The 13991-nt window shown below is 42.0% G+C and overlaps 1 protein-coding gene across 2 annotated transcripts in view; it reads right to left on the bottom strand.

Annotated features, from left to right (window-relative positions):
* Nucleotides 1-13991, bottom strand: part of SPTBN1 (spectrin beta, non-erythrocytic 1) — a 228288-nt gene that overhangs the window by 91601 nt on the left and 122696 nt on the right. For both annotated transcript variants that reach the window (XM_048518642.1, XM_048518650.1), the window contains one exon: nt 455-606. In XM_048518642.1, the coding sequence (XP_048374599.1) occupies nt 455-606 (152 nt within the window). The remainder of the gene's footprint in view (nt 1-454; nt 607-13991) is intronic.

The raw sequence follows: 13991 nt of genomic DNA on the forward strand, positions 1-13991 counted from the left end.
CACATATTACCATTTAGTATAATTAAAAGCAGTGGAGAGTGAGGCCTATTATCTACCAAGGAGGGAAGGCGGGGGGGGGGGGGAGCACTCCCAGAAGCTACATGGATAAATTTCCTAGTATCACCCAATTATCCACAGTTCATTAATCTTTATTTGAGCCATCACAAAGGAAAAACTCCTGCCCAAATTCGTGTAAGCTGCTGAACATGACTCAGTTAACATCACAGTATAATTGCATGAGTTGAAGGGTGATTTGCATGTTTCAACTGCACCTAATTAATAATGTTCAAAACCATGACTGGGTTAAGCATTCAATCATCCTACAACCACAGTAAGATATTTTATATTCATAAAGTTAACCTTCCCTCCACCACTCAAACGGACCAAAATCAGAGATTTTCTGTGACGGCACTATGCACACACAGACATGAGGACTTCTGGAATGGGAACTTACAAGCCTCTCTCCTGAAAGAACTTCCAACAGTTTAATAAGCATCCGTCCATCACGAAGATCGGTGTACAAGTCCGTAATTCTACAGGATACACGTGCCAAGTGAGAGTTAACCCACTTAGTGAAGGTCTTCTTCTGGACTGCTTCTCGTTCATCTGGTGAAAAAAAAAGACTTAACCATTACAAACTACACATGGGATTCAAGGAAGCAATATCCTGATTAGACATTTCCCTGAACATATGAGACTGCTTTGAACAGAGACCATTGGTCCATTAAGACGAGTATCAACTACTTTTACTGGTAAAGGATTCCCAAGATCTTGGTGCTACCTATCCCTACCACTGAAGAATGGCTGCCTTCCATCCCAATCAGCTATAATGGGGGACTTCGATCAGCCAGCTTAGAGCAAAAAGGTGAGGCCTCTTCAAACTATCCTCAGATAGTAAGACTAAGCTGATGGTAGGAAGGTTCTTTTGGGCAAAAACGAAAATTGTTCTGATCATGTATTGCAGTGTCTTTTTGTTATGATGTAGGCATCTTTCGCAAGCCCACCTTTAGAACAAGTATTTGGCAATTACATCTTTTGATGTATGCAAGGTTCAATGCTGCGTCTTACTATAATGCTTTGATGCGGTTTGATTTTATTTGTGTCTGATGCTTTATGTTTGTAAAAGTTCGTTTTTGCTAGATTATACGTTTTATCTGTAAGTCACCTTGAGCCGTGGGACAGTTGAGATAAATGGGGTTGAAAAACATTATCTAGTAGATTTTTATCCTACCCTTCCTCCAAAGAGCTCAGGGTAAAATATATGATTCTCCCTTTGCCAATTAATCCTCCCACCAAGAAGTGGGGAAATTGATGTAGGTTATGCAGAGACACAGCAAAGCAGATACAAAGCAACTGGCTCAAAATCACCCAGTGTGCTCCATGGAAAAATGGGATTTCAAACTGGACCTTGTAGATCCTAGTCTGACCCTCCAACCGCTATACCACTCTGGCTCTCAAAAGCATAATGCTGACAACATGTATTGCAGTCTACTGGAAAATAGTTTGCCTCCATCACATTGGTCTGGTGTGCTCCAACATAAATTGTGCGAAGCTCCTATATTAACAGATGTTATCTCCAAATTCAGACTACATTTGAAACAGACTTGCTTCTAAAAAAGGAAATGTATATATAACTTACTCCATGGCCCACCCTAACATATAGTATTTGAAACCAAGGAACTATAATTCAAGCTGACAAGACTAACTTTGACACAGCTGTTGCCAAAAAAGAATTCTCTCCAATGCTCCTTAGTTAATTTTATAGAAAGAAATGGGGCTGGGGTGAAAACCTCTTAGAGGGTATGAATTGTTCCAAAGCATCATCATGACTGGTTAGTCTGGATTTGCAGAAAACCAAAGACAAACAGAGTCTGTCTTTGACTTAGTCCCAGGGAACACTTTCACAACTGTTTGTACAGCCAACAGTTGGCAAGACACCATTTGTTTGCTGTTGCACACTGGCTACCACTCCAGACAAGCCACTGGCTGACCTTACATTGACCTTGAATTTAAAAAGAAGATAACTTCAAGTCATGAAGGATGCTTGTCATGTGGAAAGGCCATAGCTCAATGACAGAGCACATCTTTGCATGCAGTAGATTCCCAGTTAGTCCCCAGTATTTCAGAATATGGACTATCTGGGTTCATGAAACAATGGTCGGGCTTAGGGTAAAGGGTGACTCAGTGAAATCTCAAACCCCACACCAATCTTGGATCATTCAAAGTTGAATTGTCAAAAAAGTATTGTCAAAGGCTTTCACAGCTGGATTCAACTGGTTGTGGTGGGTTTTCCGAGCTGTATGGCTGTGGTCTGGTAGATCTTATTCCTAACATTTTGCCTGCATCCGTGGCTGGCATCTTCAGAGGTGTATCACAGAGAGAAATCTGGACACAGTATGTAACAGACTTCTCTCTGTGATATACCTCTGAAGATCCAGCCACAGATGCAGGTGAAACGTTAGGAACAAGATCTACCAGACCACAGCCACACAGCCCAGGAAACCCACCACAACCTGCCAAAAAAAGTGTTTGTAGTAATTTTTAAAAACTTATAAGTAAGCAATATTATCAGTGAGAGGCAGTCACTTGGTGGGGAGGGAAGGGGATTCTTGTAGAGCTGTTGTACTGCCTAAGTCACTGAATTTTGATCCTGTAGATCAGGGGTGTCCAACTCTGGCGCTTCAGATGTTCATGGACTACAATTCCCATCAACCCCTGCTGGTATGGCCAATTGGCCATTCCAGCAGGGGCTGATGGGAATTGTAGTCCACGAACATCTGAAGCACCAGAGTTGGACACCCCTGCTTTAGATTATTTCAGTTTTTCAAAAGTAAGTTTCATACTTCATCAAGTATAAAGTGAAGTCAATTTTTTTATATCACATGAAATAACATTCCTTTGGGTTGGCAGTGCCTTCTCATAATAAAAAAAATAAACCCTCAGAATTATTATGTTGAAAGGTTTGGAGTCATTTATAACTGGTTGATCTCCATGTAACTTGCTGGCTTTGGAGAACTGCTCCCAGTCACTGGAAGAAATAATAGAGTAAGTAGATCAACAGTGTGACTCAGCATAAGATATAGCAGTATTAGCTCTATATCTTTAAGACTGCACACCAAACACCTCCATGACCCTCATATGAAGAGGCTGATTTCCATTGGCCAGCACAGGGGTCCTGAATGTGTATTCACAACATACATCCTTCACAATACACCTGAGTCTATTTTATTTCAAATGTAGCCAGTACCCCAAGAAAAGTCTTAATATGCAGGGATGCACTCTGACAATTCATGGCATTTACTTCATGACATTGTAGCTATGCACCCTCCAATAAGGCAACTGGCTAAAAGGTAAAGTGCTGGCTGGCAACAGTCTTAAATGAGGTACATTGACTATATATGTAACGTTTCATAATATGAGCAGTTTTTAAAAGTAAATGTGGTGTCCAGAGGCGTATCTAGGCAAACTGGAGCCCGGGGACAAAACCTGAGCTTGGCGCACCCCCCTCCGCCCCGGCCCGGCATAGGTGGCCACCCTCCTTCACAATGACCAAACAATGATTTTTTGCACCAGCTCACAAAACACCCCCCACCCCCAATAGAACATACATGGCTCTCTCCCCACTACTTTCCTAATTGTGTTCTCACACCAACCCTGTGAGGTAGGCTGCTAGCCTGAGAAACAGCTCCAAAACAGTGCAAGGGGAATTAACTTGTAAGCATGTAAATCTCTCACAAGTCACCCCCCATCAGGTTTACCAAACAAACATCAGCATCATCTCTCACAAATCACCTCCTACCCCCAGCAAAACATAAAATCTAATTCTCCTGATTAGAATCCACCCCACCAAGATCTGGCTTGTTAGGGGTTGTTACCCAGAAGCAGGCAATGACAAACCTCTGCCTTGAAAACTCTATGGAATATCTGTACGTTGGTTGGGACTCAACTGTACTGTCTACCACAACATATAGAGTACCTGCTGCACTTCCGTGAAAAGAAAAATCTTCAGGAGCACTGAACATTATTATCTATATATAAATCTAACAGTGTGTTTGTCCCTGATGGTCTCCCTCAGAAGCTGCTGGATGGACCGCCCCCAAATTTTCACAGGACGTCCCTCCCTGTTGCGGGCAGGTAATCGGACCTTCAAATCGCCGAAAGTCCATACCTGAGCCAGGTAAAATGTCTTTTTCCTGGCGCACCAGGCCATGAAGCTGCCTGTTTAACTGTCACCCTTAGAATGTTCGTGCAGCATGTCTGTGGCCTGAGGCCTTGGTATGAGGGTTTAGAATGTTCGTGCAGATGGCCAGAGATGAGCAGTGAAAACAGTAAATAGGTAATACTGGTAGGTAATACGAATGGAAATGAAACACATACACACTTTGCCGTGTGAGACATCAGGTGGGGTTCCCCCCCCTCACATGCAGGTAACGTTCACTCTCTGTGCCTCACCCACTACTACCACACAATACACATCCAGCTCATCCTTACACACCACACTCTGCCCTCCCTCACATTCAACCACCACTTACCCACTTCCTCACCCATATTCACCACAGCTCTCTTTTACTAAAAGCGAGCTGGAGTTTGCCTTTTTCTTCTAAGAAAATCCACGGGGTGGGGGCGAACCAACACGACTGGCTCCACTTCTTTTGCACATGGCCCTTTAAGAACCAAGGGAGCTGCCCTCTATCTGAGCGCCTCACCACCCTGCCTCTGCTGCTTGACTGGGATAGCCTGCTTGCCCCAGTTCTGCCTTACCCAAGCCAGGACTGTGCATGTCAACAGCCTCATGGACAGCGGGATTCACATTCTGGACAGTTCCATTGTGGAATGGAAAGGGTTACCTTACACTAAAAAAACAATACAGCACCATATAACAATGTGCATTGAAAAGGGAAAGAGGGATTCCATTTGACAACCCCAAAAGGCTATGCTGGGGATCATTGGACCTGCATGGACATCTGTGTGGGTTGTGGACTGTGATGAGAAGGACAATTGCAACAGCAATGCGTGGCCGGGCCCGCTAGTATTAGTATAAATAGTAAAGAACAAAAGCTGATTAATTGCTGCAATGGATCCCCACACCTTCTTAAACTTTCTTCAGGCAGGGAAACCACTCTTTAACCTAGCTTGTACAGTATAGAATTAATTAAATACAAAAAACCCTGTATCAAATCAACAAGTCTGATCTCAAGAGAAGGGCATGCTACACAATGTTCAGTAATCATCAATCTTGTATCAGCTTAGATCCTGATCCATCCATGTTCTAAAATACACAGTAATAAGAATACAATAATTACATAATTATGCAGGTAATATCATGTGGAATTAGGGTTGCAACTAGGAATTAAGAGCGTGGTGGAGTCTCCTTCTTTGGAGGTTTTTAAACAGAAGCTGGATGGCCATCTGTCAGGAGTGCTCTGATTATGTGTTCCTGCATTGCAGGGGGTTGGACTTGATGGCCTGTGGGGTCTCTTCCAACTCTATGATTCTATGGCCCTTACCGCACAGACCAAAATCAACGCTGTCGGGCCGGTAAAACACCGTTTTGGTGGGGACACTTCGCACAGGTGCCACTGCCAAATTGATGCAGAGGCGCTCTGTTCCCATCAAACGGTGTTTTCAAACCTTGCTCGGGAAGCGAGGTTTTTCGCAAACACCAGCTTCCATTCGGTGCCATGCGAACAGCACCGGATGGAAGCCAGCGTTTCTCCCCTGGCCCTCCCAAATGCTGCTTACCTCCGGTCTCCTTCCATCGCGTTGTGGAGGCCAGGAGACAAGCCTCCTGGCCTCCGACTTCAGGGTTGTCGCTCTGGCCAGGGGGAGCGTGTCCCCTGGCCTCCAAAATGCGACGGAAGGAGACGGGAGGTAAACAGCGTTTGGGAGCAGCGCAGCCTGTGCGAAGGCTGCGCCGCAGGCGGTGCAGCGGCATAAAGTATGCCGCTGCACCCCCGCAGGCTGGCCGTGCAGAAAGGGCCTATGATTCTAACTCTAAGCGGGGAGACTCCTGGAGATTTCAAGGAGAGTGGGGCTTGAGGGAGGAACCTCAGCTGGGATATAGTGCCTCAAAACTATTTAAAAACTGACACACTGTATAATTTAAATGTATCGATGAATAATGAATTTTACATCAACTAACCATTAATTTTGATGGTCAACTTGAGGATGCCTCTCTTTTTCAGAGAAAACCAGGGAGATCTATTGTATGTCTTTGAGTCTGGGGTGCAAACAAGATATTTTCTTTGCTGTCTGATGCCAGATAGCAATCACCACCAGCTTCATTAAATGCTTCAGAGCTCTGCTGCTTGGAGGGCACTTTCTTTTCGTTCCTTTTTTCAAAAAAGCGTTTGTTTGGCTTCCCTTCTAGCTTTACCTCTTGACTCCAAAGTACATCTGACGTCTATTGCAACACCAGAATGTAAAAGAAAGGAAAATCCAAAGTAAAGCTGCGCAAGGCTAATAAAAACTCTGAGCAATGAAGTGACCACTTTCATTAGAAAGCACTAATGTTATTGCAGTGGCAGACTGCAAAACAAATACAAAAGAATGAAAGCTTCTTTCTCATCCACCTCCATAAAACAACACTCCTGCCAGCTCAGTAATAAACTGAGCCTGCACTGTACAAACCATGAGTATATTTTCATGAACAAGCTGTTGCTCCTGTATCAGGATGATGCTTCTCCGCCTATCCTTAATGGAAAATGTTACGGTCTGTCACTAATGTCAAACAACTGAAGATGCTGCATTTTTATTGTATTTCTTTACATTTGTGCAATGGTTCAAAAAGCTCAAAGTGCTGAGTTAAAAATCCTTCTGTAGACCCGGATTCACCCAGTTACCAGAAACGAATTTTCTGCACAGAAACACAACAGTGCATGTGGGTACCTCATCCAGGGATGTATTTACAGAGTCGTACAATTCTACTTTCTAAAAAGGAGGGGAGAAAGTCACAGACGCAGTAACAAGACACTACAAGAAGGGACTATACCACCTCCTACATTATAAGCCTCTTCACTTACAGTGAACACTTACAGTGAACACACAAACATCCTGCATAGGCGCATGTTCATTTGTTTGTATGATCAAACACATGTTCACTTTACAAATGAAACTGGTGAACACTACCTGGAAAACTATGCAGTTTCAATCACACCTTCAGCTGCACATATATTGAATGTAACATGAGAATTGCTAATCATGTATAAATCAAGTGTGCATGAACTGTATATGCACGCACCATAACTTGTAAACCGGCTAGCTATACACCGTAACTTATGAATAGGGCTTATATTATATTCCTGGGGGAAAGGAGGATTCTCTCCACCATGCCAGTTCCAATGCTGGCACAGCAAGCATTTAACCCTAATTAATGGGACACAGCCTTCAAGGTCGCAACACCCAAATTTAAGCAACTAGTTGAGATGGTTAGGTCACAATTTTTATTTATTAATTCATTTATTTGGCATGCTGACTGTTCTGTGTGTATGTCACCAATACTATGGCACATGGTTTCCTTTAAAAATGACATTCTGACTGGGCTAGGAGGCATTATATGTCAAATTTGCCATATGTCAATGATGTATCAGAACATTCATGCAAATAATCACACCAAACATTCATCATGTACTGGTTCTGATGGGTTTTCCGGGCTGTGTGGCCGTGGTCTGGTGGATCTTGTTCCTTGTTCGTTCATCATGTATGCTATCCCTTCAGTTATCTAAGCTATTAGAGTTAGAACAGCACTTGTGAATGATGTGCATCTCCCACAATTCATTCAAAGCATCACAGACAGAGAGACTCAAGCTGCAGAAGTCTGATATACCCAATGAGTACTTGTAGATGTTCCTATTAAGTGCACTTTCCTGTGAAGTCAGCACCCTCCTGGACACCATATACTTCTACCTCTTAAAGGAGTACCTTGAGCATATTATTTATTTTCTAGTTTCTTACTGATGAACTTTCATGCATGAACCATTAACAGAATTATTTTCATACTGCTTTATTTTCCCCATGATTTTATTTTCACATTTCCAGGCTTCATACAAAACATCAACAGCTCAGAGACTTTCAGTTGACCTGCTTGAAGGAAACATTACAAACAGGAATGGCTGGCTTTATCTAGAGAAGGTTCCTGCGCTCAAACAACAAAATGGAGAAATCTTTGATCACATTCACAGCATACAGTGAGAACATTCCAAAAGCAAACGTAGGTGCTCCTCTTAAATCATCTATGCTGCACATTATACTTTGGCAATAAATTCCATACATTATGTGTTGTATGGGAACACATGCTCGTTGGCTTGTCTTGACATTGACAAATTCGGAAAACAGACTGCAACCAAAAGTTTGCAGATAGAATTATACCTAATTAATGCATCAAATAGGTTAGTCCAATCTCATCAGATCTTGGAACCTGAGCAGGGTCCATCCTGCTTAATATTTGGATGGGAGACCACCAAGAACTAGAGCTGCTAGCCAGAGGCAGGCAATAGCAAACCACCTCTGAACATATATCGCCTTGAAAATCCTACAGGGTCACCATAAGTCAGTTGCAACTTTATGGCAGGAAAAAACCCCGTTAAAATTGGCATGTGATGTTCAACAACACATTTTAAAAAACATTCATACAACACAGACAGTGACAAATTTTCTAAAACTGAGGCGCCCTGACGAAAACCTGAGACACACTGCTTTTGACCTAAAACGTTAATATTTACAATGTAAAGCAATTCGGACTCATTGCTCATAGGTAGGAAGGAGCAAAGCCTCACAGAAAAGCCTTACTCACACATATGCAACATGGCACCTCTCATACAGACAAATAATTCTGCTCTGTCTTTGTTTCAGGACTGGTTGAATGATACAACCATTCCAGTGATGACGGCTGACTGGAAAGAGACAACGGCAGAACAGTACAGAGGCATAGCAGGCAGCCTCTATGCTAGTGAGTTCAAAGGGACCTTTTACAGTTTTCATATGGCACACTAATATGCCCAGAACAGTCTGGTATTCTTGCATTTACATCCTGTCTTTCTTGGAACTATCTGAGTACATGGGATTCCAAGGAGTTTTCTCAACCAAAGAATGCCCCGGACAGCCTCAGCAAACCTTCTACACAATCTGCCCTTTACATGGACCATATCAGTTTGGGGTCTCTACTAATAAACACATTACTAACTATCAATGTTCAGTTATTGATAATAAATTAACTAGACATGCTATCTAAAGCTATGGTAACAAATGGTTTTGTTCTTTTCGGGGGGGGGGGGGTTTCAGAGACTTTGAAGATTTCTAAATATAGCAAGAGGATATGGGTGGAGCAGGAAATGTCCGAGAGTTTGCAATAACATTTGGGTGGGCTGAGGGTGGTGAGGGTGGGAGAGAGAATGAGCATCATGCAAAGCACACGCAGCAGGAAATGGGAAGCAGTGCTCTGAGCTTGCATTGATAACACAGAATCCGACTTATCTCCAATCAACACTAAGGAGAGATGTTTCCGCTGGATGGAAACTCCCACCGGACACTATTATCAAAATAAAGGGTTAGAACTTAAGGATTAATGGTAAGGATTTACAAAGAGTCACCTTTTACTGAAGGATAGTAAACAAAAAATGTGTTTCAGGGGACAATGGGATCCTCTTACGTAGGGAGGCATAGCTAAATTGTAAGGTCTCTGTTTCTTTCTCTGCGACAGACTTATGTTGCCTTAGACAGGTCATTCTCTCAGAATGGATTCAGTGATGTAGCAAGGAAAATGTACTTTGTTCAGTTCCATATGTGCAAGCAACAGAGGAGCAATGCATTGTACTTCAGCATAATTTTTAATAAAATAACAATACACAACTGGAACAGAGGAATATACAATAGATGACTTGCAAAATTTTATTCAATGTGTTTTGAATAGTCTTGTACATGTAGAGAAAAAAGCAGGAATACAATCACTTTCTCATAGTGCAAAGAGACACAGAGAGATACTTTTTGCTCTTCGAGATTACATGAGATGCTTTCTCTCCAATCTTTACTACAAAATCTGTCTTTTCTATTTTCAACTTTGATTTTTTTCCCTACCTCTCAGATATTGAAAACAAAGATACATGTGCTATGATAGAATAGGGTGAGGAAGTGCACAGTTCTCGAATATTCTGTGTTTTCATGACTTTACTTGTGCAAAACAAGAGCATTTATACTTTCAACTTGAGAAATATGTCAAGAAGGACAACAGTATTTGCTAAGTGACAATGTATTTTATGCTATTAAAGCAGGAAAAAAATTAGATTTGATTTTAAAGGAAAGCATTGTATGTATTTAAATTTCCCCCCCCACCCCCCCCCCCCCCCGCCCCAGGTGTCTTTTTTGGAGGAGGCAGAAGGGGAGAAAATTCCACATGGTTTCAAAATGTCCACAAATTTTTATATTGCTGAATCTCTGAAGGATTACTCTGAAGTAAGGATATGAATTTTCACTTATGAATCAAGTGGGATAAACAGTGCTGTGTTTCAAATGAAAGTGGCAAAGATAAATCAAATTGGTTTCTCTTATACTAAAGCAAACTGGATCCTCTTATACTAAAGCAGTTGGTGGACTTCAGTCTTCTGTTATTAGGAAACTAAAAAGATTTACGGTTCAAACACCTTTGAACCTTGCTCTGAAGTAACTCATAGAAGTGTAATTAAGTGGTAAATTTATTATCCTGTAGGAATATTCATGTGAATAAGCTTTCCTAACCTGTAATCATAGTCAATGATGTGGCACATTTGTCTTGCGAAGTATTTTACAACTTATCTTAATTCACTTTCCTACAACTACATGTGGTAGGACACATTTCAAAAGAGAAACTAAAAGAGTTTTGCTGATGAACAAATGAAGCTGCTTTATAATGAATCAGACAACAGGACTTAACAAGGTTAGTATTGTTTGCTGTGACTGGTGGAAGCTCTCCAAAGTGTCAGGAAAGAGGCTCTCCCTTTGCGTATTGCCTGATCCATTTTACTGCAGGTGACAGGGACCAAACCTGGAACATTATGCCTTCAAAGCAGATGCTCTATCTCTGAACCACAATCTCTGCCCCTACCCACTCAAAGTTCTGCCAATTCAGAAACTCCTAGAGAGCCAGGGATACAGCCTTGGGAGGGCAGGGTTTGTGTAAGGGAGGGGTCTCAATGAGTTACCATCCATCCTCCAAAGCAAACATTTTCTCCAAGGCACCTCTGTAGCCTGGAGATAAATTGTAATTTTGGAGTGATTCCAGGCCCTACCAAGATGCTGGCTACCCTAGCTCAAACCCAGCCAGCAGTCTCATGCCCAATAACAAGGCACCCAAATCCTAATCTGTTTGTCTGTCCATTATTCCATGCTGGATCCCACTGGAGAACTCAAAAGAATTAACTTCTAAAATCCTTTCACTGGGAAAAAGACCTAAGCAGGAATCGACTCAAGGGTATGCTTACAGATATCAGTCTTCCACAGGGGCTATCAAAGTCAACAGGATTACACCAGAGTAATGTGGTCAGTGACTCACTTCTGCAGAATGGCAAAAAGTCAGGTCAACAGTGCAAAGAGGAAGATGCAGTAACAGGCATATTACTCTCAAAAGTTTTCAGGACACAATATGTTAATTTGGGGGTCATGTGTTCTCATGCAGTAGAAGCCAGTCTTCAAATTCAATACATAGCTTCAAATTCCAGCAAGTCCTTGAAAATATACTTCCAATGTCCTTGAAAATATATTGCCCTGCCAGCATCAATAGCTTCTCCTGCTCCTCTTGAAACAACTGCTGAATGCAGAAGCTTTAAACAAAAAATGATTAAGTGCTAGCTAAGGAATAAGTTTTGCTAGCAACCAGACCTGCTCATTAGGAAACCCAGAACAATTCAAAGCTGAGCTTTCTAGTTCATGTGTGTGTGATGTGCCATCAAGTTGCAGCCAACTGATGCCAATCCCATAACGTTTTCAAGGCAAGCGATTAAACAGAGGTGATTTGCCAGAGTCTTCCTTTGCAGTCTTTCTTGATAGAGTCCCATCCAAGTACCAACCCTGTTTAGCTTCTAAGATCTGAAGAGACTGACTGGGTTGTACTGTACCTTCTACATCCCATTTCTATTTCATGCCTCTATACAATACTTGGACTGCACAAACTTCAGCCTCATCTTGGATTTTTTTTTTTAAGTGTAGGGAAGTGGACGGATACCCACATGGACACAAGCATGCACCCCCATTTTAAGCATGAAGTGGTAATGTCCCAGGAAAGCTTCATCACTGGATTTGCTGGTTGTACAAACAAACTTTCAGTAGCTAATTACAGGACAAAAGCAGTTCTTTAAAAAAATCGTTTTGAAACTTCACAGAATCATTTATAACTGACCAGAAGAAACAGAAGAGCCAGCTTTAATGCACACCTTTTCTCTACCTTTAAGGAGGCTCAAAGCAAGCATACAATCATCTTTCCCTCCCCTCTCTACAACAGATATTTTGTGAGGGGGGGAGGGTGTTCTGAGAGAACCGTGACTGGCCCAAGGTCACCCAGCAGACTTCATGTGGAGGAGTAGGGAATCAAATCTCCAGATTAGAGTCTGCCACTCTTAACCACTACAAGAGGCTGGCTCTCTCATTAACGAATCAACCTGATAAGTATTTATGATAACAGGACGGCACCTTTCTTCCTAGCTCTCACCCTCTAAAGACACACAGATAAATGCCACCCATACTGCATGCTAGGGAGGCATGCCTAATTCTTCATTCAAGAAAAAGCAACTCAAATTAAACATTTGGTCTGTGAGCCACATTAGAAGAAACACAGGCAAGATTTTGCCTATGAGCTACAATTTGGGGAGCACTGAGTGTGTAGTGTTTCAAAGACAAGCATAATACCTGGGCATACCAACTTGTCAGCCAAAGCTCAGGTGGAGAATGGGCTTTTAATGGAATTATATTGCATGTTGATTTTAAGCATTTATGTGATCTTGACTTTTTAGTTTAACAATCAACAGATCTTAGCACAGCAGAGCCAAAACGTTTAAATACATAGAGCACTTCCATAAGAACCGAAGGACAAGGCAAGTCAAATATTCTGATTTGTTAAAGGAGCTGTAATTAAGGTTGTAGGCCCCGTCTCAAGCACGCACTCTCTTACACACCTGGACAAGATCGGGGGTGAGGAGGGGGGGGAGGAAAGGTGATGAAAGGTGAGGGAAATCACACATTCAGGATCGATGAAGAAGAAGAAAAGGAAAAAATATTTATAAGAGCCTACTGAGGAACCTGCTCTCCCTAGCAAGGCAGGAAGATACTGGGGCAAAGATGGCGTCGTGGGGCAGATGGGAGTGGCTAAAAGTTGGATCCTGCCTCCTAAACCAAGAGTGCTGAAAACCCGAACAAGACGGCCTCCTGGCATCCATTAGAATCAACAGGAATAAGATTATCCTAGAGTTATTGGCTTGAAGATCCAAAGACACAGCAATACCTTTGAGTAATACCCATTACAATATCACAAGTGTTGAACAAGTCCCCAAGCTCCTCAGAGGTCTTCACAAGGTTGAATGATAAGATTTCTTTTTTAAGATGGGTGAGCAAAAGATGTTAAAAACATGATGGTAAAACAGCACTTTATTTAGCTTTTAACACAGTACATCGACTCATGTTGTCTTTTTGATACATTTTAAGCGTTTTGTCAAAATGCTCTGAACTCTGAGAAAGCAGTACATATTTTAAATAAATAAATATTGTCATTGAGTGCAGAACCTTCCAAATTCAGCTACTGGAAACAATCAGAACATAAAGCTCTAGTAATAAATCCAGAAGACACGCAGGATTAGACACATTCCTTAGGTATGAGGGAGCTGCTAAGATTACCTGCATATCAGAATCACTAGGATATTAATCCTGACGATAATGCCGGGGCACCAATTCAGAGCCAAAAGTAACACAAATTATGCACAAATTGAGCCCGTATTTTTACTTTATTTACTTTATTTATACTCTGACCCTCACTG

Source organism: Sphaerodactylus townsendi, linkage group LG01 (assembly GCF_021028975.2).
Source record: "Sphaerodactylus townsendi isolate TG3544 linkage group LG01, MPM_Stown_v2.3, whole genome shotgun sequence".
NCBI classification, from domain to species: domain Eukaryota; kingdom Metazoa; phylum Chordata; class Lepidosauria; order Squamata; family Sphaerodactylidae; genus Sphaerodactylus; species Sphaerodactylus townsendi.